At 41.2% G+C, this 24,049-nt stretch overlaps 1 protein-coding gene across 2 annotated transcripts in view; it reads left to right on the top strand.

The window, feature by feature from the left end:
• The window catches only part of SPAG17 (sperm associated antigen 17), a 183,151-nt gene that overhangs the window by 102,987 nt on the left and 56,115 nt on the right, over positions 1-24,049 (top strand). For both annotated transcript variants that reach the window (XM_045203731.3, XM_024570600.4), the window contains exons 19-25: positions 4,333-4,514; positions 6,081-6,172; positions 13,818-14,057; positions 15,037-15,148; positions 17,174-17,332; positions 18,495-18,608; positions 22,826-23,001. In XM_045203731.3, coding sequence (XP_045059666.2) covers positions 4,333-4,514; positions 6,081-6,172; positions 13,818-14,057; positions 15,037-15,148; positions 17,174-17,332; positions 18,495-18,608; positions 22,826-23,001 — 1,075 coding nt within the window. The remainder of the gene's footprint in view (positions 1-4,332; positions 4,515-6,080; positions 6,173-13,817; positions 14,058-15,036; positions 15,149-17,173; positions 17,333-18,494; positions 18,609-22,825; positions 23,002-24,049) is intronic.

The raw sequence follows: 24,049 nt of genomic DNA, 5'->3' as shown, positions 1-24,049 counted from the left end.
CGCCAGCGGTAATTGAACAATAAAAAGGAAAAAAGAAAACACATGTCAACATCATCATTAATGGGAAATGGTACAAGCATGCTCTGTAAATTAGATACAGGACAGAGAGAACCATTATCAGCACTTTGATGCAACATTTAGTGAAGGTCTAATTCAGCAAAATAAATTCATAAAAATACTTTAAAGGTGTAAGATTGAAAAGGAAGGGAGGAAAATGTCATTTTGACAGTTGAGGTTATTATCTACACAGGAAAGTTTCAAAACAGTGTACTAAAATATGAATTAATGGAAGGAGTTGCCTGCAGACCGTGTTTCCTAACTGCACATTTGTGCACCACAAGAAATGGTTAGAGACGGTCTTGCTTAAAGAAGGAAAAGATAGCACTGACGGGAGAAGCAAAAGCGGTAGGAAAGCCAAGCCCTAGGCTTTCTTACGTGCCCTCACCGAAGGAAAGCCGTACCTTTGCCATTCCTCGTCCAGGGAAAAATGGGAGCCATGCTTTGCTTCAGGTTTCACGAATGAAGCAGTAAAACCCAGTATATTGATTTATCACCTAGATTTTATAACTTAGTAAGAGAGCTAAGTAACTTATATCTATACAGTTTCTATCTCTCACTGTTCCATAAGATGTATTCCATGATTTACTTCTCAGTGGTTTTTGTAATATTCTTCCAAATGCTTTTTTTATGACCCGATTCTTCAGTGCAGCATGGGTGTGGGTTCAGGTTAAGAACCAGACTTGTGCAGTGCACTCGGCTTCAATCCCATTCTGTGTTCACTCAGCCACAGAACAGAATGCAGAACAGGAAACAGAGCATGGCCGGCACCTTCCTCTCGTCAAGAGGCTGAGCAGCTACCCCCATGCACTGCTTTCTTGCTTCCCTCATCCACACAGTTGTGCGTGGCCGGGGAACCCCGGTACTGGGGCTCCCCTTCACCCAGAGAAGCCACAGCCTCAGTTTCCCACCAAGACTGTATGCCAACTCTCAGCTGCCTCATTGAGATGCATGCCCACATCTGGGCTGCACAGCACAGCACAAAGCAGAACATTCCCGGTTCATCTCCACTCTGTAGTTTCCAAACAAATAAGCAGTACTGTCAGACGTTGGCCTGCAAGGTTGTTTTCCAAGGTCCTGTTGCTAACCCTTTGCTCACACTTGTAGAAGCTTACATAACGGCGTATTATCTTGTGAAAGGTGAGAACACTCCACATGGAAAGCCTTTCGGAGTTAGTGGTTTTCTAGGGGCTGAAGGGCAGGGCCCAACAGGAGAGGTGGGATTGGGAAAGGAGGGAGAATCAGTTGTTTACAGCCTTTCCGGTTCTTCCACAGTTCATCCTCCATTCAGGTTTTCTACTTCTTTTTCCATTGCTTTTGGTAATTTATATTTTTCCCTGGGGCCATGCATGACTTTTAGATTTTCCAGTCTATTGGGATGAAGTTGAACAAAGTATTCTCATAATAAACATCCATCTCTGCAATATGTATTAATGCCTGTCTTCATGATTATACCCTTGGCTGTCTCTCCTTTCTCTTCTGCGTGTGCACCGTGTGTGCAAATATATTCTTGAAGCCATATTTTTAGAAGCATCCCTCTTTAATGGATTGCAACTTTCATCAACATGAGAAAACGTCCCTCTGTGTTCCCTTTAATGCTTTTCATTTAGAATTTAACCATGTTTGGTATTAACAATGTTGGAAATTCTCTTTTATATAAGAATCTACTGATATAACTTTCTCAATCATTTTACATGTCAACTAGGGATTGTTTTACTATATTAAAGAAAAATTGACTGAAGTAATTAAACTAATAAGAGGATTATTTTCCTCCTGTAGCAAGAAATCTGGAGGTGGGCAGTGTGTCTCGGGGACAGCGCAGCTCTCCGCAGAGGTCAAGGCCTGAGACGTCTTCTGGTTTCCTAGCCAGCCATTTGCCCCCCTCCCCCGCCCTATTTTTCTGCATCGTTTTGATTTGTGGATATATGTCTTTTAAACATCAGCTTGAATTTATTCAGCCACTCTGAGAGCCTCTGTGTTTTAAAAGATTGTAATAGTAATTACAACATTATTAAAGAACTTTAAATTTTAAATAATTAAATCTGTTCACCTTTATTTTTATTGATAACGTGTTTGACCTTGTTCTTACCATTTAATTATATAAATATATTTCCATTATAGGATTAATCCCTTTTATTCTTTCTGTTAGTTTATTCTTAGCTTGTGATTTTTTTAAAGTTATACATTCTATTTATATTCTTCTAGAGGTTGCACTTAACCTTCTTCAATCACATATTTAAACTTTTTATATTATAGTCAGAGCTAATGAGTATTAATATCATTTTGCAGAAAAATTTTTAAATTTTAACATATTTTCACTTACTCCCAACACGTCTTCTACCTACCATTTTGAAATTTTCTAGAAATTTTGTTTCCAATTGTAAAGTAGTAGTTTTCATCACAAATAAATAGCATAAATAGTTATTTACATTTAATTATAAATTGTACTTTTTTCTCAGCCCTCTTTTTTATATCCCATGTTGTCTTCTTTATTGGATTGATTTTTTTAATGCAGCTGGGATACATTTGTGGATAATTCTTTCAAAAAGTATCTGGGTGGCAGACTTTCTAAATCACGGCATGCCAAAATATCTTTATTCTCTCATCTTATTTGAATACTGATTCCGTTGTATACGTGTGTCTGTGTTTCCCAACCACCCATCAGTAGTAAGGATTCTGGGGTTTGGGTGAAATGCAGATTCATTGAAAGGTTCTACGCAGAAGAGAGACACACTCTAACTTAATGAAAAGGGTCTCTCTAGTTGCTGTGTTGGAAATAGATTGTCGGGTGTCAAGAGTAGGGACAGGGAAACCAGTTGGAAGGGTATTGCCTCGATCCTAGCGAGAGGTGATAGTGGCTCAGACCAGGAAGACAGATAGTAGTAAAGGAAGTGAGAGCGATCACATTTGGAATACATGTTTTTAAAAATTATTTGGATTGTTTGACAGCAGAAGGAGTGTAATAAAATGAGACTGGTCAAGGGTAATTTCCTGTTCAAGTGGAAGTGTAGACTTGCCATCAGCTCAGATGCGAAGCTCAGGGCTTAGAAGGGCATTCTGCAGTGGAAGATCAGGAGTTCTTTTGGGACGCGTTGAGTCTGCGGTGTCTTTTACCCTCCAGAGGACGATGTTGAGTACCAATAATTTATAGTCTCCAGTGCTCAGTTTAGTTCTTAAAAGGGATCAAGGATTAAGGAAAATTGTGAAGCAATCTAAGAGTAGAATCCATCTAGCTTTACTTTCCAAACTTTAGGCCTTCTTTTTACACAATTGACAATAACCTTATCGTCAAACATAAGTATTTCAACTTATTTCTTAGTTTAATATAATTACAGTAATCAGTATAAATAGGATGAATGGATTTGGGAACAGAGATGGCTGAGGCCTGGTAAGCAACAGCTTTCTGATGGGACCATGAACATAGGAGCGCCACAGGGCATGGTCCTCAGGGTGCGGGTGCTCACAAAGCCAGTAAATTTTATAGCAAGACTGGAGCATTTCAGTTAATCCAGCAAGTCAATTAGCTGATGGCCAATTAAAAGAGTTTCTATGGTGCCCTGGCCATGTGGCTAGGTCAGTTGGAGCGTCATCCCATCATCCCATCCACCAAAAGGTTGCAGGTTTGATTCCCAGTCAGGACACACACTAGCATGTGGATTTGATCCCTGGTCAGGGCACAGATGAGAGGCAACCAATCGATCTCTCTCTCCATCTCTCTCTCTCTGTCTCTCACTCCCTCACCCTCTCCACCCTCCCTGCCTCTCTCTCTAAAATCAATAAACATACACTCGGGTGAGGATATTTTTTTTAAAAAAGGAGGGTTTTTTTACAGTATAAAATTTCCCTAAAAAGAGATTGTACCATAAAAACTCACCAACTCGTGAGGAAATGAATAGACAGATTGTGTACACATTGTATTTGTGTTAATAAAACCATAAAATTCTGCCAAAAAAACCTCTCGCCAACTCACAGTGTTTAGAGTGACTTTTTCTCCAAACTGTCGTCCACACTTGGTGTTATCAAATGTTTTAATCCTCGACTTGGGTCTTTAATTGTGGATGAGGTTTGCATTTTCCATATTCTCCCTGGGTCTTCGTGTTTGACTACTTCCTACAAAATACGCCCAGGATGTTTCTGAGTCTCTTACACTTGTTACATGGCAACTTAGGGTCAGTTCATTTTGAAAAGTTCATTTGCTCCATCAGTATCTTACGTATTTATTGACTTTAACTAATAATAACTCAATTGCCACTTGCTCTTCTTTTCTTTTTTAAGGAATTTTTTGGAACTTGTTTCAGAATCCATCCAAGACTGGATCGTAAAAGAAGAAGCTATCTATCAGGAATCTAAAATGGCCCAGGAAATCTCTAGGGCCAAGGGCGAGCTGGAACTGAAATCTCCTGGTAGTGTCAAAATTGTTTCTCCTAGGAAAACGTATTCTGTTCAAAAGTCTGAAAGTAAGTAAGCTGTTGAACTTACACAAGTCCGAAGACATTCTCTTACTTCTTAATTGAAATAAGACTGAGTATATTAGCATTAAAAGCATTGCCTACTAAACTTCCGTGACTCTTCACTTCCTCTAAAATAGAATAGCTGCATTGCACATATGATGGGATCATACTACATGGAATGTTGACCCCACTCCCTGCCGGGTCTGGAAGCTTAGATTTGTTGTGTAGATCAAATGTGATGTTAGGGAAATGCCAAATGTCTTTATTTTGGTAGGATTAACAGGTTCAGCTATCTAGGATTTGTTGACAATATACGAGATCAATTCAGTCGGGTTTTCTCCATTTGAATAATCATAGATTCCAAAAGTGAGGTTAAAACCAGACTCCCTTAGAAGAGCAAACAGAAGAGTCCCAAGCCTAACTGGGGGTCGGAATCTGAAATTACAGGGAAAGGGACTCTTGAGAGCCTGTGGCAGGGACTTGACAGGGTGGTGGATCAAGCATATCCTTGTTTTTGTTGTTGATTTCCATGGCTTTGATGCGTCAGGGGAAAGGAGAGGAGGGTGACCAAGAGGAAAGATTCTTGATTCAATATAACAGTGAGGTAATTAGTCTAGAAGATAAGCATATTTCACTGGGTTTGTGCAAAGAGAATGGACTCCATGTTGATAATATTCATTATGTCCAATGGCCAAAGTTGAGAGTGATTTCTTATAAACAAGCAAAGCTACCTAATTTCCAAAGCTTTTGCAACCTCATTAATTACCAGAGGAATTTGTGCTTCGTTTGACTGTAAAATAAAACTTAGCAGACCAAGTCGATGATCAATCATTAGTCTCTGTCCACCAAAATGGTTATACAATAAATCTCCTCATTAGCTGGGCCTTCCCCCGATGGGGCTCAGCAGGAGGGCACTAAGTATAATAATGGAGCAATGGATGGGACAATATAAAAAAGAGAGGTAGGGCCACCCTCTCCCGGTTGTTTCTGGACCCGGTTGTTCTGGAACAACAGCCAAGGTTGTTTTCTTGCCTATTAGCAAGAAAAAAATTGTGGATTGACCACTTTTTCTTTATTCTGAGGCTGAACAGAGCTAGAAGCCAAGAAAAATCCAGAAAATGGCCAATTTGGGGTGGAATACACCCTGTAGGTATTGCATTTAATTTGAGTACTCTTAGGTCAGGAAAGATGTGAACCTTCCAAACAGAATGGCTACAATGACAAGAGAAGGCCTCCAGTATGGAAGGAAACTTTAGATTTGTCCTCTGTGGTCTCAAGGGGTTAAACTAGGATTAATTAGTTCAAGTTCTAGGGAGAGAGTCCAGTTCAATAAAAGCTTTCAAGTCTCAACATTCAGAGAATGGAACACGCTGCCTCCAGTGGCAGTGAGCTGCTCACTCCAGAGGGGCTCAGGCCCACCAAAGGCTGGGGAGGCGCCAAGGAAGAACGCAGAGAGGAATGAATGGGGAGCTGAGCTGACAGCCTGCGATACCCCCCACGACCCAGACATTTGGTCCTTCGTACAACTTTATTTTTGGAATTACTAAGAGGATTAATTTTCTCTGGTTACAGGTAACAAAATCCTGAGCAAACCAGAGACAACAGATCAGGAAAAGGAAGAAGAGAAGGAGAAAATGTCTTTCATTTTAAAAGGCTCTCTCAAGGTAAAAATCCAAGGAAAGACAGGCGACAGTCATCACAGGTTCACAATATTTGGGGTGATCATTTGTGTGGTGTCAGAGGAAATGATCTTTTTGCTAAACGTTCAGTAATCATCGAATCTGTAGTGGAAGGACAGTCTCTCCACCAAGCTGCCTCCTCTCCCGGACGATAAGCCTTCAAAGGAAGCCGTGTCATTCACTTTTATGTAACCAAACTGCAGGGCAGTGCCCCATGCAAATTTGGCCCGCTCTCTGTTTCTGTGGCAGGTGTTAGTTTTTGTTTGTATGCTTTTAATTGGAATTTTTAGTATAAGAAAACATACGCTTTTTATAATAAATCAAAATTACCCTGACTCCCCTAAACCCTTGAGATAAGAAATATTTACAATTCCCTATTTTCTATGCTCATGCAGCATGCACGCACAGACATAAAGGAGGTTTTCAGTTGTTCGGTTTTGGTTTAGATTTGGTATGGCGTTTTTGACCCTGCCATGTGCTTTTTTCTCTTAGCAACATACCATGAGTATCACTTTCAGACAATATGTAGAGATCTAACTTATTTTCATAGCAATGTTAGTCTATAATTTGGATGTACCCTAACTTATTAAATAATTGCCTTATTAGTAAATATCATTTATGTTTCTATGTAAAAATAGTTAACTTTTATGTAGTCAAACAATCATTTTTGGCCAAAATTTAAACGACACAAAAGACATTTTGACAAATACCCCACTGCTTGGTGGGGTGTAAATGAGCACGTCCACTTTGGAAAACTGGACGTATCTGCTAAAGCTAAACATACGATTTCTCCTTAACCTAACAGCTCCACCCCTAAGTGTACACCTGATAGAAAAGAATGCATGTGTGCACCAAGACACAGGGACAAAGTCCTCCTTCCAACATTCTGTTATCTGTTTGCTTTTTCAATTGTTTCATTGACTATGCTGTTACAGTTGACTTGGTTTTTCCCTCTTTGCCCCCTCCACCCAGCAACCCCAACTCCCTCAGGCAATCTCCCCACCATTGTTCATGTCCCTGGGTCATGCGTATAAGTTCTTTGGCTCCTCCATTTCCTACACTGTGCTCTACATCCCCATGGCTATTTGTACTTCTTGATCCCCTCACCTCTTCACCATTCCCCTACACCCCCTTCCCATCTGGCAACCATCCAAATGCTCTCTGTATCCATGAGTCTGTCTCTGTTCTTCTTGTTTGCTTACTGTGTTTTTTAGATTTAGTTGTTGATAGATATGTATTTATTGCCATTTTATTGTGCATAGTGTTGATCCTTCTCTTTTTCTTAAATAAGCCCCTTTAACATTTCATATAATAATGGTTTGGTGATGATGAACTCCTTTAGCTTTTTCTTGTCTGGGAAACTCTTCATCTGCTCTTCAATTCTAAATGATAGCTTTGCTGGATACAGCAATCTTGGCTGTAGGTCCCTGCTTTTCATGACTTTGAATATTTCTTACCAATCCCTTTAAGCCTGCAAAGTTTCTTTTGAGAAATCAGCTGACTGTCTTATGGGAACTCCCCTATAGGTAATACATTTCTTTTCTTTTGCTGATTTTAAGATTCTCTCTTTATCTTTAAACTTTGTTATTTTAATTATGATGTGTCTTGGAGTGGGCCTCTTTGTATCCATCTTGTTTGGGATTCTCTGTGCTTCCTGGACTTGCATGTCTATTTCCTTCACCAAATTAGAGAAGTTTTCTTTCATTATTTTTTTCAAATGGGTTTCTAATTTCTTGCTCTTTTTCTTTTCCTTCTGGCACCCCTACAATGCAAATGTTAGAATGCTTGAAGTTGTCCCAGAGGCTGTTTATACTATCCTCATTTTTGGGGGGGGGGATTTTTTCTTCTCGTTATTCTGATTGGTGGTTTTTTGCTTCCTTATGTTCCAAATCATTGATTTGATTCTCAGCTTAATCCACTCTACTGTTGTTTACCTGTAAATTGTTCTTTATTTAACTTAGTACATCCTTCATTTCTGACTGGATATTTTTTATGCTGCTGAGGTCCTCACTAAGTTCCTTGAGCATCCTTATAACCAGTTTTTTGCACTCTGCATCTGATAGATTGTTTATCTCCATTTCGTTTAGCTCTTTTTCTGGAGTCTTGATCTGTTCTTTCATTTGGGCCATGTTTCCTTGTCTCCTCATTTTGGCAGCCTCCCTGTGTCTGTTTCTATGTATTAGGTAGAGCTGCTTTGACTCTGTGTCATTGTAGTGTGGCCCAGTGTAGTAGGCATCCTGTACCTGCTACAGTGGCACGGTCTGCCCTATCACCCAAGCTGGGTGCTCCAGGTGCACCCTTCATGTGGGCTGAGTACACCCTCCTCTTGTAGTTGAGCCTTGGTTGCTATTTGCAGATCAATGGGAGGGATTTACGTGAGCCAAGTCAGCTGCAAGGATTGGCTGCAATCTCTGACCATCAACTTCTGCCCTCCATGGAAGATCAGCTGTGCAGGGGCGGGATGGTGGTGCTCTGATGTGGTCTGTAGCTGTCCATTGGGTGTCCTGGCCCTGGGGTTTCCTGGGTGGTACAGGCCAAGGTCAGCCTCCACCTCTGTTTTCCCTGTAAAGCAATCTGTGATGGTTGCTACTTGTGCTGGGCTTGGAGATTCCCAGGCAGACCCAAGCTGTGAACCTAAGCTGTCTGCTGCTACTGCAGGGCCTGGGGCTCACTGAAGCCAGCTGTTGCTTGTTTAACAGGATTTAGGAAGTTGTGAAACAGGAGCCAAGACCAGCCATTCATATGGAAAAGCAGTCTGTGTGGGTCTGTAAATTGGGTGGGGTGGAGTCTCTGGGGAATCTTCAAGGTGGGTCAAACTGTTTTAGCTAGATTGTTGGAATCTCAGATGTGGTTCTAGATTGCCGGCTCTGTAGTTTTGTGAGGGGAGAGTTTAGAAAAGGGATGATGGCCTCTGGTCTCTTTGATGCCAGACACTTCAGTTTCTCCCAGTGTGCTGGTGCCTTTCTAGCTGCTACTCCAGTCTGGAACTCAGAGGCAGTGAGTCTGAGTAGGTGAGTCGGTGTGTGGGTTCTTTAAGAGGAACTGCATGGGGCTCCAGCAGTTTCTTCTACTGATTCAATCCCTGCTGGTTTTTGCAGCCAGAAGTGGGGACTTATCTTCCTGGCACTGAAACACTGAGCTGGGCTCCTGGTGTGAGATTGAGACTTCTCGCTCCCTAGATATCCCTCCTGAATATTTATCTACCACACGTGGGTGTGGGACCAGCCCATTCTGTGTTTGCACCCTTCCTACCAGTCTGAACGGATGTGGTTTCTTTAATTCTGAAGTTGTCAGAATTCCATTCACCTCGACTTCTGATGGTTTTGAGTGATGGTGATTCTATATTTTAGTTGTAATTTTGATGTGGTTTTTGTAAAGAGGTGAGCCATATCTGCCTATGCCTTGACCGGAGGTATGTAGCATTATTTTTAATTCTCCCAAGTCAGAAATACTCAAATATTTATCCTCCTAGTGTGTTTAGTCACGTGGTGAAGTACTATGCAGCTCTGGAAATGAATGACCTATGGAGATATACAGATGAATCTCACAAACATTGTGTTAAGCAAAAGAAGAGAGTCAAAAGAATATGTGCATTATGTATAATTTTATTTACATAAAGTTTCAAAGCAGCCAAAGTAACCTGAAGTTTTACAAGTTAGGATAGTGTTTGCCCTCGGGGCAGTGGATGGGAAGCTGGAGATGGTCCGATTCTTGACCTGGTGGTGGTACCAGGTAGTGTTTTCTTGGTGGAGATTCAACACTCTCCACGTAGGTTTTATGCCCTTTTTGTATGGATGTTATAGCTTACAAAAAGAGTTTTTAATCATGTCACCTTTGTCCTGACTGGCATGGGCCAGTGGGTTGGGTGTCGTCCCACAAACCGAAAGGTCACTGGTTCAATTCCCAGTCAGGGCACATGCTTGGGTTTCAAGCCAGATCCCCAGTTGAGGGCGTGTGAGAGGCAACCAGTCAATGTTTCTCTCACACATTGATGTTTCTCTCCTTCTCTTTCTCTCTCCCTTCCCCTCTCTCTAAAAATAAATAAAGTGTTAAAAAAAACTTTTAAAAAATTCAGTAAGTAAATCTGTCACCTTTTTATGGTTTCAGGACTTTCATGTTTTGGGCTCCGCCCTGAGATTACATGCTAACTTTCCTGTACTCAGAATATCTTCATAGACACACTTTTCATATTCAGATACCTAATCTTTGAGATTCATTTTTTATAGTATGATATAAGTGTCTTTCTTTGCTATATAGTACTTGATTTTGTGCCTTGACCCCCAAAACCTAAAATACTTACTATCTGGCCCTTGAAAGGAAAGGTTGGGATGCAAACATTCCATTTCTATTTTACTCTTGGTTTCTCTATGAATTCAACTTATATCTATAATTTAATGAAGTCTAAACTTAGTGAAATACCTCTACTTTCTTCCGGCACAAGGAACTATTAAAATTATTTAAAATTTGGTTTTACTCTCCCAATTTTTTAAAGTTTTATCTTGATTTTTCTTCCCCCAAATTACACATTATTATTGTCAATATTTTATATAGTCAGTGTTATTTAGAGTTATCCCATACTGATCATTTGTTTGGTTGAGCATTTTTCTCACATCTTATGCCTTTAGGACTTCCTGTAGTAGGAATTTTTTTCCTATAAAACCTCAGTTTTCATTTATCTGGAAAATGGCTTTATTTTACTCTTACTCATTAAGCATGATTTTCTTTAATAAAGTTCTTGGCTGGCTCTTTTATGTACTCTTTTTTTTTTTAAGATTTTACTTATTTTAAGAGAGAGGGGAAGGGAGGGAGAAAGAGAAGGAGAGAAACAGCGATGTGGGGTTGCCTCTCGCTCCCCCCATACTGGGACCTGGCCCGCAACCCGGGCATGTGCCCCGACTGGGAATTGAACCAGAGACCCTTTGCGTCACAGTTTGGTGCTCAATCCACTGAGCCACACCAGTCAGGGCTTTTATGCTCTCTTAATACCCTCAAGGTATTGTTCCACATTTTTCTGGCTGACTTTATAGCTGTTAATAAATTAATTGCCAAACTAATGTGTTATTCCTTTACAGACATAACTGTCTTTTCTCTGTAGTTGTTTAAAACACTCAGTGGTGTTCTGGTAAATGTTCTGTAAGACCAAGATGTGTGTATGTGTGTGTATGAGTTTATTCTAAATTTTACTGATACATAGTATGTATAGCACACAACTGACAAGTAATAAAGCACACAATGCTCCTTGGTGTAAATTCCATTTAGTTGCTTGATTCTCATAGAGATTGACTTTTACTAAGCTCTTGTGTCCTTAGCCAACCTACAGTACAATCAACACACAGTATAGTTCTAATATGAACGTTGATTAATGTTTTTATTGACATGAACAAGGCAAAAGTGCACAACAAAGGGATATAGCTCACTGATTTATCAATGACATAAGCGACTTCTTACCTGAATCAGGTAATAGTTGTTTTTTTTTAATTAATTAATTTATTTATTTTTATAAATTATTTTATTGTTGTTCAATTACAGTTGTCTGCATTTACCCCCCATCACTCCCCTCTCACCCCAGCCACCCCCACCTCCCTCCCCTGCTTCAACCCCCTTGGTTTTGTCCATGTGTCCTTTATAGTTGTTCCTGAAAACCCTTCCCCCACTTCCCCCCATTATCCCTACCCACCTCCCCTCTATTTATTGTCAGATTGTTCTTAATTTCAACATCTCGTTATATTTTTCTTGCTTATTTGTTTTGTTGATTACGTTCCAGTTAAAGGTGAGATCATATGGTACTTGTCCCTCACTACCTGGCTTATTTCACTTAGCACAATGCTCTCCAGTTCCATCCATGCTGTCGCAAAGGGTAGGAGCTTCTTCTTTCTTCCTGCTGCGTAGTATTTCATTGTGTAAATGTATCAGGTAATAGTTTTAAATATTGGAAAAATATTTCCTCAATTTTTTGTGCGAGCTACAATGTAATAGCTCCAAACGTGACTCACTTTCAAATTTAATCTGAATTATTAATTTGTTCTCCATCACTTTCTTAGATAATCAATAGTCAGTCCCTGACTCGTAGCATTTACTGATACCTGTAGTGTAGATACTGCCACATGGCTGCTTTCAGCTACCACTATGATCTCACTGAATAGAGTTGGAAGCACATCATTATATTGTATTTCTATGATATAGATACAATGGACAGAACCTCAAGAGCATAGATAATAGTGAAATGTAGCAAAATAATTAGGAAGGTGGTAAGTTTTAAGTATTTATTGCCTGTGTTTTAATATATTCTTTAATTGTGTGTTTATGAAGTGTAATTTTTAATAATGGCGGCAGCTAGCAACCAGCTTGCAAAATTCCTGAAAATTTTAATAATAAAAATTTTCACATCCGTATGAGCTGGGTCCAGAACACCGCTGTTACTTTCTGCTTTTGATTCCTGGCCTTTCTGAAGGTTAGAGTTAGTGTCTTCCATCCGCTCTGTGAACTGGCTTTGCTGTTCGCTCTTGCAAAACTGCCCTTTGAAAACTTCTATTCAGTTTCCAAGCCGGCTTTCAGACTCATCTTGTTATTTTGATATGCTCTTGTTTCTTACACTTTTGGTGCCTCCTTTTCTTTATTTAAGCATATTAAAATATTTATCTTATATTTGATAATTTTAGTATCTGTAGGCTTTGCAGATATAATTTCAGTTTGTTTCTTCTTCAGGTTCTTGCTTTTGTCTTATTTTGTCATGTTGAGTGATTTTCATTTGTAAGCTGATACCAACCCCCAACCAACATTTTCAGTGTAAAGTTTTCAGGTCATGTACATCTTGACCACACATCTGTGTGGCATCCGGCTTGCAGTTAGGAGTTCTCAGGGGAGCTTCCTCCCCGAACCCCCACCCACATTAACTCAGGGCCAGGGAAGCAGGCTAAAATCCATAGTCTTCCTCTATGGGGCAAGATTTTTTCTAGTTCATCCAATTAAGGGGTCATTTTTAAAAAATACCTCATCTATTCAGAGGTCTCTGATCTGATCTCCCAGATTATGTCTCTAGTCCTCATAACCCTTGGAAAACCAAGTTCTAAGCTGCAAGGATGGGGAGATGCCCATGGGAAACTGCTCTCTTCGGTGCTCACCTCCCTCACTGAATTAGTGCTTCCACATATCTTTTACTGGGCTGCCAGCCCTGCTCTGCATTACAATGAGGATTTTTATATTTTACCCATGATTTAAAATGTATTTTGCCAGGAATGTTTCTTTGGACATCTGGTCTACCATATTCCTGATTAACCATGTTTAGCACCTAAATTGGGGATTAGACTAATGTTGAAAAGTATAGGAGGCAGGGAGACCAGCTAAGGGGCTGATGCAGCAGTTCAGGCCAGAGATAAAGAGACCTGAACTAAAGGCAATTGCAACAGAGAGTGTGAGAAGCTGAAGAGAGATCTCGGAAGAGAATTGGCAGGGTTTAATACACAGAAGTTGGGGGAGGGAAAGAGACTCCGAATGATACTGAGGTTTCTAGTTCAGTATTTTGATTTGTCAGATATCACTTACAAAAATCATGTTAAATATTCTCCAGAATGGGCCTGAATGGGATATAATTTCTTTCAAAGTCCTGTTCCAACTTGTAATGTGTTCACAGGCCTGGAAAGAAGAACAAGACCCACTGGCAGAAGAGGAACGCTTAAAGGAAGACAAAAAAGCAGAGAAGAAGAGTAAGGAAAGCAGTAAAAGGAAAGGCAAAGAAAAGGTAGAGAGAGAGGAGAGTGGAAAAGTGAAGAAAAAATCTGTTTTCCAGGAGAAACCTAGAGAAGAGCAAATAAAGTTCTCAGAAACGTCAGAGGAGCCCCTCCCGGAGCCGGAAGCTGAGAGAGTGTACCCGGTAAAGTCAGCTTCCGAAAAAGCTTTATTGGGTGGTTGGTAACGGTTTGGGGGAAAAGCCAGCTTCCGTGGAAACATTCGGTGCCCAGTCTTTACTGCCACCACCAAAAGCCTTGGGGTTTCTACTCATCCAGTTGGCCTCAGACCCATACTCCACCCTCAGCTGCCTGGGCCCTTCTTTGTAGCCAGTCTCCAGACCAGAGCGCCCTCGGGCTAGATTTTCCTGGTGTCAGGAAGCTGGGTTACTGAGGGCAGGAAAGATGGAAATTTGATACAAAAACACTTACAGGTTTATGTAAATAAGTAACTGGGACAGGTCAAAGGTTGGCTTTATCTGCCTCAGAGGACAGGGCCTGAGTACTTTCAGTTGCCTCTCCGTAGGCACCTGTGGTTTTTGCTCCTGTGCTTTTGTAACAACTTCCCTTCGCCCACCTGTCCCTCAAGCAGTTTTATGAGTAAAACCTCATGGGGGAAAAAGAAACACAAGCAGGCTTCGTCCTTCCTAGCTACCCCTCCAAGACCGTTGTTTCAAGCTTTAGCACACAGCAGAGTCACTTGGCACTCTATTAGCAACACTTAGTAAAAAAAAAGTCTTTAACGTTTTCCTGTGTTAAAGTGAAAATACTGCTCCATGTATCAGTTCGCTTTAAACGGAAAATTAACAGCCAACGACAGCGAAATTGATTTCTTCTCACACTGCCTTGGCAGTGGCGCAGTGATTTGATTTTTCTCTGGGTTCGAGCGTGCCCCAGTGAGCAGTTTAAAATCATGGGCCGCCTTTAACTCCGGCTGCCATGGTAACATGACAGGGGGTGCCGAAGAGAACACAGGCACCGGTCTCTGAGTCTGCGGTGACAGACAGACCATTCGGCAGAAACCAAGCTTATAGCAACCGTAAGCGATTCAGGCCGATGACACCAAGCTTTTTGCCGTTTGTCAATTCCAGTTCCACACTCAAAGCATGATGTTTTCTCTTCTAGTTTCGTGGATACAATATGGGAAATATACCCATCCAAATCTCAGGGACAAATTATTACCTGTATCCTTCGGATGGAGGACAGATTGAAGTAGAAAAGACAACATTTGAAAAAGGTACATTTTGAAAGCAGCCAGCTGATGGCTTGGAAGCTCTTTAACCACTTCAGATCCCCCTGGGCCTCTGAACTCCTGAGTGTGCTCGGTGAGAGTGGTAGCGCGCCCCCTACGACTCGTTTACGCACCACCCTGGACACTGTCGACGCCACATTCTGTTGTCATCCTCTCTGCAAAGTCCAGGCCACGCCCCCCACCACACCCCGCCCCGAGAGGTTAGCTGGGACACACAAGCAGAAAGTTCCAGTTGTTAAAATGTGAAAATATTTCCGCGTCATTGGGAAATAGTATAATAGTAACTATGATAACCAAATAGTTAATCATGTTAATTACAACACATAGTGTTTGTTGTCCCGGAAGCCAAGCACATGCTGGGCGTTTAGAGCAGATTTCCTGTGTAGACTCTGGAGCACAGGGCCTGGGGCCTGCTGCCCATACCCAGTGATTTAGCGATAGAGAAGCTGCCCCTGGATTCAGGGGCCTTTAAGAGAGAGGGGCAGGTGAGCTGAGGAGGACCCAGTCTGGAAAACCTTAAGAAAGTGCTTCATCCTTCTCAGGGAAGTACAGCTGTGGCCTCAGGGAACCTGTCAGAGGCACCTCACAGGGCTGACCTTTTCACTGTGCTTTGGACATCCCTCAGGGGCGTTGGAGGACCTGGGCTGTACTTGAAGGTTGTTGTCTGGTGGGGAGCAGTGGTCTCTGAGAGCTGTGGAGAGGTCCGTCTGGAAGGATGTGAGCAGGACCCTGTTTAATGTCCACAAGATTATGCACCCCAGCAAGGGTCCACATGGGCTCCTCCCACCCCCACACTCCGCCCCAGACACCAGCCAGCCCCTTCTCACTCCCTAGCCTTCCCTCTACCTCCTTCCCCCTCTCTGAAACCTTTCTTCTTCCTTCCCTCCTTCCTTCCTTCCTTCCCTTCTTCCCTCCTTCCTTCCCTCCCTTCCTTCCTTCCTCCCCTCCCTTCCTTCCTTCCTTCCTTGCTTCCTTGCTTCCTTCCTTTCCTTCCTTTCCTTCTTTCATCTAACGACTCAATTTAATGGAAATCGTTGCAAGAGTTAGATGCTATTCCCCGTGTGAAACCATGACCCGCGTGGCCACATCGCTAGGCAGTAACTGCCACTATCACATAAAGGGTCACACCAATGATTTTTAAAGCAAAAGTCCTGCAAATTATTCACGTTATTTAAAGAATGGTTTGTGGTACACGTCAAATGCCAGACTGTATTATTATATAAGGTTTGTTTATTTAAAGCGGGAAAGAGATTTTTATTAATATATAATTATGCATGTTTGTTTATACTATCATATGTGTTAGTACTTAATATTTTGATATCATCTCTGGTATAGTGTATAATTACTAGTAATTAAAATGCAGCACAGAATCACATAACTGAGAAAAACACTGGACTCAAGTTTTGTAACGGTATTTGCCGTAGTATTTTCGATAATTCTTTCTAACTCTTACCAAGATTTGCATATGCATGCAATGTGTATGTTTCAGATGGTGCACAGTAAATACAGTGTTTTTATCCTAATTCTATCAGTTTTGAGAGATGACAGTTCAATCAAACTGGATTTAAAAAAGAAGAAAAAAGCCAAGAGAAGAGACAAACAATGAGTCAGAACACTAGAAGAGAGAATGTATTGTTAGGAAAACTGTTACTAACAATAATAACTACTGTAACTAATGTTGATAAGGTGCAAAACCCTTTCACAATGCCTATATCCTGTGATTAAAGTCGAGAGCTGCTATACGTTAATCTCCGCTGATTTACCTTCTCTGCTGGGACTTGATTTGAGATGTGAATACAGAGGCTGCAAATGCCTCCCTGATCCACCTGCCCCTTATTCCCGACTCCACCATCACTGTATTCCTTTAGGCATCTTTCTAGAAAAATGGTGACATCCCTAGGCATTCCTATTTCCTGGTGTGGATTCTGTGCTGCGTTATTTCGATGTCTTGTCAAGGAGCTTAATGGAGCATCATATCAGCTCATCTTCTATCCCATGATCCTTCCCCAGGCTCAACTTTTGTCAAAGTGAAAGTGAAAAAGGACAAACACAATTTTATAATTCATTTAAAAGACCCTAAGAAAATTGTGAAAAAGGAAAAAGAAGAAGAGGATTATTCTTCAGAAGACGAAGAAGGAGAAAGAGAGGGAGAACAAAATATTGAAACAGGTAGGCAGAGGCATGTCTGTGGCAGTGAGTGTTCACACGTAAGTGGTGTGTCCCACCACCTGACAAAAATGCACACGTGTCCCTCAGGTAGCATGTGATTTTCCCATGTGCTGACTGAAGCGTTCTGCCATTCTGGTTATATACATTTTTCCTAATGTAATGTGTATATACATTATATACGTAGTCCGTCTATTGGGGGCTACTTACTTGATTTTGTCCCCTCTGGACACCCAGCTTTTGATCCCAGTTGTCATAGGGAGCCTGGCCATCTGTATCTAGCAAGACTGAGTTGGCCATGTCCGTTCTGGCCTGAGCTGCGTTTTATGCACTTGTATTAGGTACGCAGTAATTGACTCCTCCTGAAGGTTTAACTTCTCTCCAATATTCATTGCAAAGGAAGGGTTCCTATCTATGTTCTCTCCATTACTTAGTTATCCCTGTAGTATCAAATTTCTTAAGTTGTAAGGACAAGAGAAAAATCCTAAATTTGGCCATGTGAGTCTCTACCTGCCGGTAGATGAGGCTCCGGAGTGGGAGTCCATTGATTGGACAGCATGAAACTTCCTGGTAATACCATCGAACATCGCTAGGCAACACCTGAAGGGGCAATTAATTGCTTCTTGCCCAATGTGATGTGGGTTATACCTGAGAAGGAGATGAGTGAATTAATAAATGTTTTACACTCAAGTTAGTAATAAGAACAATAACTAAATCTTGCTAACAAATTTAGTTGTGGTCACAGTATTTTTTCAAACTCAAGAACACAATGTTTGACAAGTTTGAATATACCCAAGCACTTAAAACAGAAATTTTTAAATTACTTTTCCTTGTTTTCCTTTATATAAAAATATAGGATTTATTACAAAATGTTAGGAAATACAGGAATATTTAAAGACGATAACAATGGACAATAACTCTACCACTCCGGTGGTAAGCACTACTCGTGATGCGTTTCTTTATCATCATGAGTGTTTTTATTAATTAAATATTCTTTGAAAACAAGCTTTTTAAATGATTTTGTATTAATTCATTGGCATACTATAATGTACTTAATCATATTCATGTTTTTACATATCTAGCTGATCTCCACTTTGCACTGAGTTTTGCTTACATTTCTTTTTTAATAAAATGGAAATGTCCTTGATTTGATTTTGTTTTTCAGAAGAGTCAAATGCGGAGCATAAAGCTGTCAGCAAGTTTGGATCCTTTTCCGCCACCTTGGAAAATGGAATCTGCCTCTCAATAAGTTACTACGGACCTAGTGGAACCGTGCCAGGTGACAAAGCCACAACAGAAAGGACGCGTGTCCCGTTACCCAGGGAGCCCGCCCATCCCCAGTCTGCTCACGTGTGGACAAACCCGTTCTGATTTAACGCCCTTCATTTCCTGAAGGGCGGGCATGCATGTCAGTATGTATGTGTGTGTGTGTGTACGTGTGTGTGTACACATACATGCATATGTAATCTTTCATACGTAGAAAATAACAGTTCTTTGGGAAAGCTTTCATTCTGTAGAATCTTACGATTACACTGACACACAGGATCGCATACACACACATATATCTTCTGGTCGTCTTCGTTAACTAGCCTGCGAAAACAAGTCCGATGGTGCCAAAGAAAGCATGATTTGCCAAGGAATCCTTTTGGTCTTCTACAGAATAACATTTTTATGAATCCTGCGATTATACAACTACTTGGTGTGCTTTAGAACATTAGTCTTAAAGGAGATATTCATTGGACATCTTGAAAGATTTCTTTACCCCACTTTTAACAAACAAATTCTCCAACTGGAAGCTATTTGCTTACAAACCACAGAATAATATGTCTCTTTACCAAGAACTAATTAGGAAATCTTGTGGGTTTCCATGCATTTTATAGAAATCTAACCACAACAGATTTAAAATCAAAAGACAATCCCTGTGCTGTGTAGCCTGGGCAGCGTGTGGATCGCGGGGATTCAGGGACCCCCCTACTGGGGCCTCCAGTTCTGCAGAGGCCCACGCCCACGGGCGGTCGCAGTCCTGTGTCTTACTTTGTGCCAAACGCTGTAGTACTGTAGTGAGCTCGACAGTCCACTGAATTTGTGGGTATTTTGTTTTGGGGGGGGTTTGTCTTTTAGCTTTGTATTTGATTTGTTTTTAAACTGGCACTTGGAGAAGTCATTTGGTGCCTAACAGATTATGTATTAAAATTCATTATCACACATAGTCACTAAAAAATCCTATCCCCTCTGAACATAGGTTGTCATGATTTTAAATGAAAATATTTACATTCTATCGACTAGCTGCTATTTCCTGATTTTCTTATTCTTTATTTAATCTTTAATAAGTTAATAAGCAATCATTTCATCTGAAACAAATGTTGCTAATTTCAGGTTATAAGTACTGCATTGGAAACTGTTTCTAGTGTGGATAATAAGTAATGGTTTACTTGATGTGTATTTAAAAAGTTGGAGGCATTAGTCTTTGTAAAACATATATTATACATTCCTTAAAGATGCATATAATACTAATATTTGAGAACTTTTACACACTAATGGCTAAGCAGATTTCCAGTTCAGTTCTCTGCCCTTCATTGACTGTACACGGTCCTCTAGAGCTTATTCACCTCGCCAAACCGAAGCTTCATGCGCACTGATCCGTCACTGCCCACTTACCTCTCCCCACAGCCCCTGGCAGCCACCGTTCCACTGCGGTGAAATTAGACTACTTTAGACACTTTATATAAGAGGAATAGTGCCGCATTTGTTTTTCTGTGACTGTTTTATTTCAGCATAATGTCCTCAAGGATCATCCGTGTTGCCACATATTGCAGAGTTTTCTTCTTTCTAAAAACTGAATCATATGTCTGTAGCACATTTTATGTATCTAACCATCTGTCGATGGATATTTAGGTTGTTTCCACATCTTGGCTTCCCTGTTCTTTTCGTGCCTTTTAGCTCCTCGAATGAACTATGCTTCCCCTTATCTATTACACACCACTCGTGCTGTGCCTCTTGCTCACACCACTTTGCCCTGCTAGGCACGCCACCGCTTTCAGCAATTACACTTCCTCTCACGCTGCACGTCTCTCGGCTTACAGGCTACTTGCTGTGAGAAGTGCTTCCCAGATCCAGCGGCAGTAGCTTGGGTTTTTGTGAACCCAACTAGCTAGTGTGAATTGGGTTTTTGGAGGTGAGAATTGCACAGGCAAAGGATCGAAGGCAGGGAATTCTAGACGCCTGGAATAGTGTGCACGAAGTTTAGTAGTTTAAAAGCACAACACCTTTATGGAAAGGCAGCCTGTGCCACACAGCCTGGGTGTAGCTTGCAGGGAGGCGTTTTGTGTTAGGTGACCTTTCTTTGGGTTCCTATGGTGCTCTGTACCTCCCCTGGCACAGACTTAACACACAGCGTTGGACCAGAGGGCTTCTTCATCCGAACTGCCCATTGCACTATAAGCTCCTTGTAGTCTCACTCATTATTGGCTACTCAATTCATGGTACATAGTAGTAGCTACTCAATAAATATTTACCAAATAAGTAAATGAATGGGACGAGAGGGAGGAGTTTCCAGCGGCCTGTGACTGGTTGCCATTCACTTATTTACAAGCTGTAGTTCGTATGGGTCAGGCACCTTGCTGGCATGGAGCCACTAAGATGAATAAAACCATGCAACCACTACTCAAAAGAATTCTATGCCTAGTGGGAAAAGAAAACAGAGAGAAAGAACTGCCATTTCTAAGTGGTAGAAATTACATATAAACAGAGTACTGGGAACAGCTAGAAAATACTTCAGACAGAAGGTAGAGCATCTGAGATGGAATTTTAGGGAGGACTGGGAATTATCCAGACAAAGCAACAAGGAAAGGGAATTCTAGACAGTAAGAAGCATTTGTATAAATACTCAATTATGTAAAAGCATGGCGTCTGTACAGACAAGTAAGAAGTTGAGTGACTGGAGCGAAAGAAGGTGAACTCTGTGTGCCCTGTGTAAGTAGTGAGTGGCAGAGGTCTTTAAGTAAGGGACAGGAAGTGACATGATCGGCTTTTATTTTAGGAACAACTTTAGTAACCATTCAGAAGGTACCCTGAAGTGGTGGTATTGGAGGTGCCATGATACCAGTTAGGAAACCACTGCAGAAAGTTAGCAAAAGAAAATGAGAATCTGAGCTCAGATGCTAGGATTAGATCGGAGAGGCATGATTTGAGAGAAATCTCTGAGGGCTTGGCGACTGGTTGGATGTATTGAGTGAGTCAAAAAGAGGAAATGCAAATGATGTCAATGTCTAGCATGGAAACCAGGTGCATGATTGGTCATGGCGTGAACTGAGAGTGAGCACGTGAGAACGTAAGCCTGGCTGGGGAGAGGAGTTTGAAATGTCTCCAGCATCTCCTCCAGGGGGAGATGTCTGAAAGCAGTTGGAAATACGGATCGGGGGGCTGAGAAAAGCAAGGTCATGCCTTGACATGTACATTTTGAGATGTCATGAGCTTGTAGGTGACAGTTGGAGCCCCAGGCGTGAAGGAGATCACCCAGATCTGATACAGCTCGTGCAAGGGCTCAGCCTGGGCTGTGCGTTGCAGTCACCTGTGACGTTTCGCAAATATAAACACCTGGGCCTCCTTCCCAGAGAGTCTGCTTCAGTAGGTTAAGGTGGAGACCTGAGCATGTGCTGTTTGTTTGTTTGTCTGTTTGTCTGTGTCCATGAGTAGTTATCATGGACAGCCAGAGTCAAGGACATCTGTTGTATAAGGATAAGGGGAACCCCCTGGCACCTAGCAACATCTAACAGCTTGACAAAAGAGGAAGACTCAGGAGAGGAGACTAAGGGGAAAGGAGGTCCAGGTGGGAGTGTCGGCCTGCAGCCCAGAGGGGAACACAGCTCGAGATGCAAAGCGCTCAGAGGCTCCGACGTGACGGCCCCACAGATCAGCTCTCCTTGTAGAATTCTGACCATTTCTTAAAGCCCAGATAGAATTGATTTTCTACAAGAAAACTTCTTTTATCATCTCAGCTAGAAATTATCTCTTTTCTGAATTTCCTTGTCTGTATCCCTTGTATTCATGTTTGATATGTTCTTGTATTGAAGCTATTTGAGTACAGATCTTATTTTGACTATTTCAGCTCCATAAGGTATTTTATATTTTATATATTTTTTATTTTTTCCCACTGCTCTGAATAGTTTGTATATAAGAGTCTCTTAATAAATACAGCTCAGTTAAATGAAGAGACAGTTACTGCTCTGTCCTTGGGAGTTTGCAATCTAGATGCGAAGGAGAGAACATTCAAAATAACGACTCCATCAAATACATCATTACATTAAGTACCTCAGATGTTTTCTCTACAATCCTGATTTTCAAATCAAATACATTTCACCTGACATCCGTCCAACTGATAAATCATATTCAGCAAGGTGAAAATTGTTGCCAACTTGTATAAATGTTTGAGATGTAAATTTTATTTAACAAACATATCAAGTATGGATGTCTAATCTCCTCGGTTTCTCCTTACAGAGGATAAGGACCCTAATTTGGAAGCCATGTTGAATATCCCATCAGCGCTTCTTCCGACAGTAATTCCTGTTATAGCGCCTGTTCCTCAAGCCAAAGGGAAAGGGAAAACAAAAGGCAAAGAAAAACCCAAAGAATCTCTTAAAGAGGAGGAACACCCAAAGGAAGAAGAAAAAAAGGTGACTGGACCTTGCCATGGATTCTAAACTCCACTTTTCAATGTCGGCTCTTTAAAAATCACAGGTTCTATCAGCAGGGTTATTATAGCACCTACATTTTATTGTACAGATGCCTTAACATTCCTTGAAGCTTCAGTTATGAGTAAACAGGAGTAGGATTCCCATGCCAGGAGACATATTGTCATAGACAGACTGTCTCAGGTCACTCAATCTAACCGCAGAATGACTAATTCCACCTGGTCTTTCCTTCCCGGGTTCTTGGGTGGTCTTTGCTTTTGGCTGGTAGAGTTCTACCATTCCTGATTTTAAATAATGTATTCAGTTCCATAGAGATAAACGATTAGAAGAGGAGAATCTCTAAATAGTGGGAACATTTCCATCTGACATACTTGGACTCAGATATTGATGAGCTAAGAATTAGCAAGATGAAGGGCCACCCACTTCTGGCGAGAGAGGAGCCCACCCTGTCTCTCCATCCCTTCACCAAACACACACACACACACACACACACACTGTGCCTTAGCCATTTTCCTAGTGGGAAAACAGATCAAATCAGGTTCCAAAAGAAGGAAAAGAGGAAACCACTGGCCCCCTTTCCCCTCTCGGCATTTACTGCTGCAGTTCTGCAGGGGGCACTGTGGCCACATACAAATTTATTAGAGGAGTTGTGTTAGCAAGTGATCAGGAGCTTGGATTTCAGACCCCGGCCATTTAAAAATCATGGAGTCTGAATGTTACTTAGCCCCTTCTCCATATGTACGTGGCTACACTAGGTAAGCTTTCTCAAGCTAGGGCATTTGACCCTTGTTAAGTGAAACTGTTCAAGTGTTGAACAGAATAATCCCAGGCAATCCGGTAGTTTGGCTGAAAGCAATTTGATGGTAAACCAATTGGTTCACCCAACATTTTTTAAACTGGTTTTGTGTGTGATGATGGAGGACGTGTCTTTGAGCATTATTATTCCCTCTTCAGAATTTTATAAGGTTTTTCCTCTTCATTTTGCTTTGTGTTTTTAATTGACTTTCAGCTAACCAGATTTTATTCTCTG

Source organism: Desmodus rotundus, chromosome 12 (genome assembly GCF_022682495.2).
Source record: "Desmodus rotundus isolate HL8 chromosome 12, HLdesRot8A.1, whole genome shotgun sequence".
NCBI lineage: Eukaryota > Metazoa > Chordata > Mammalia > Chiroptera > Phyllostomidae > Desmodus > Desmodus rotundus.
This window is presented reverse-complemented; position numbering and strand designations above follow the sequence as displayed.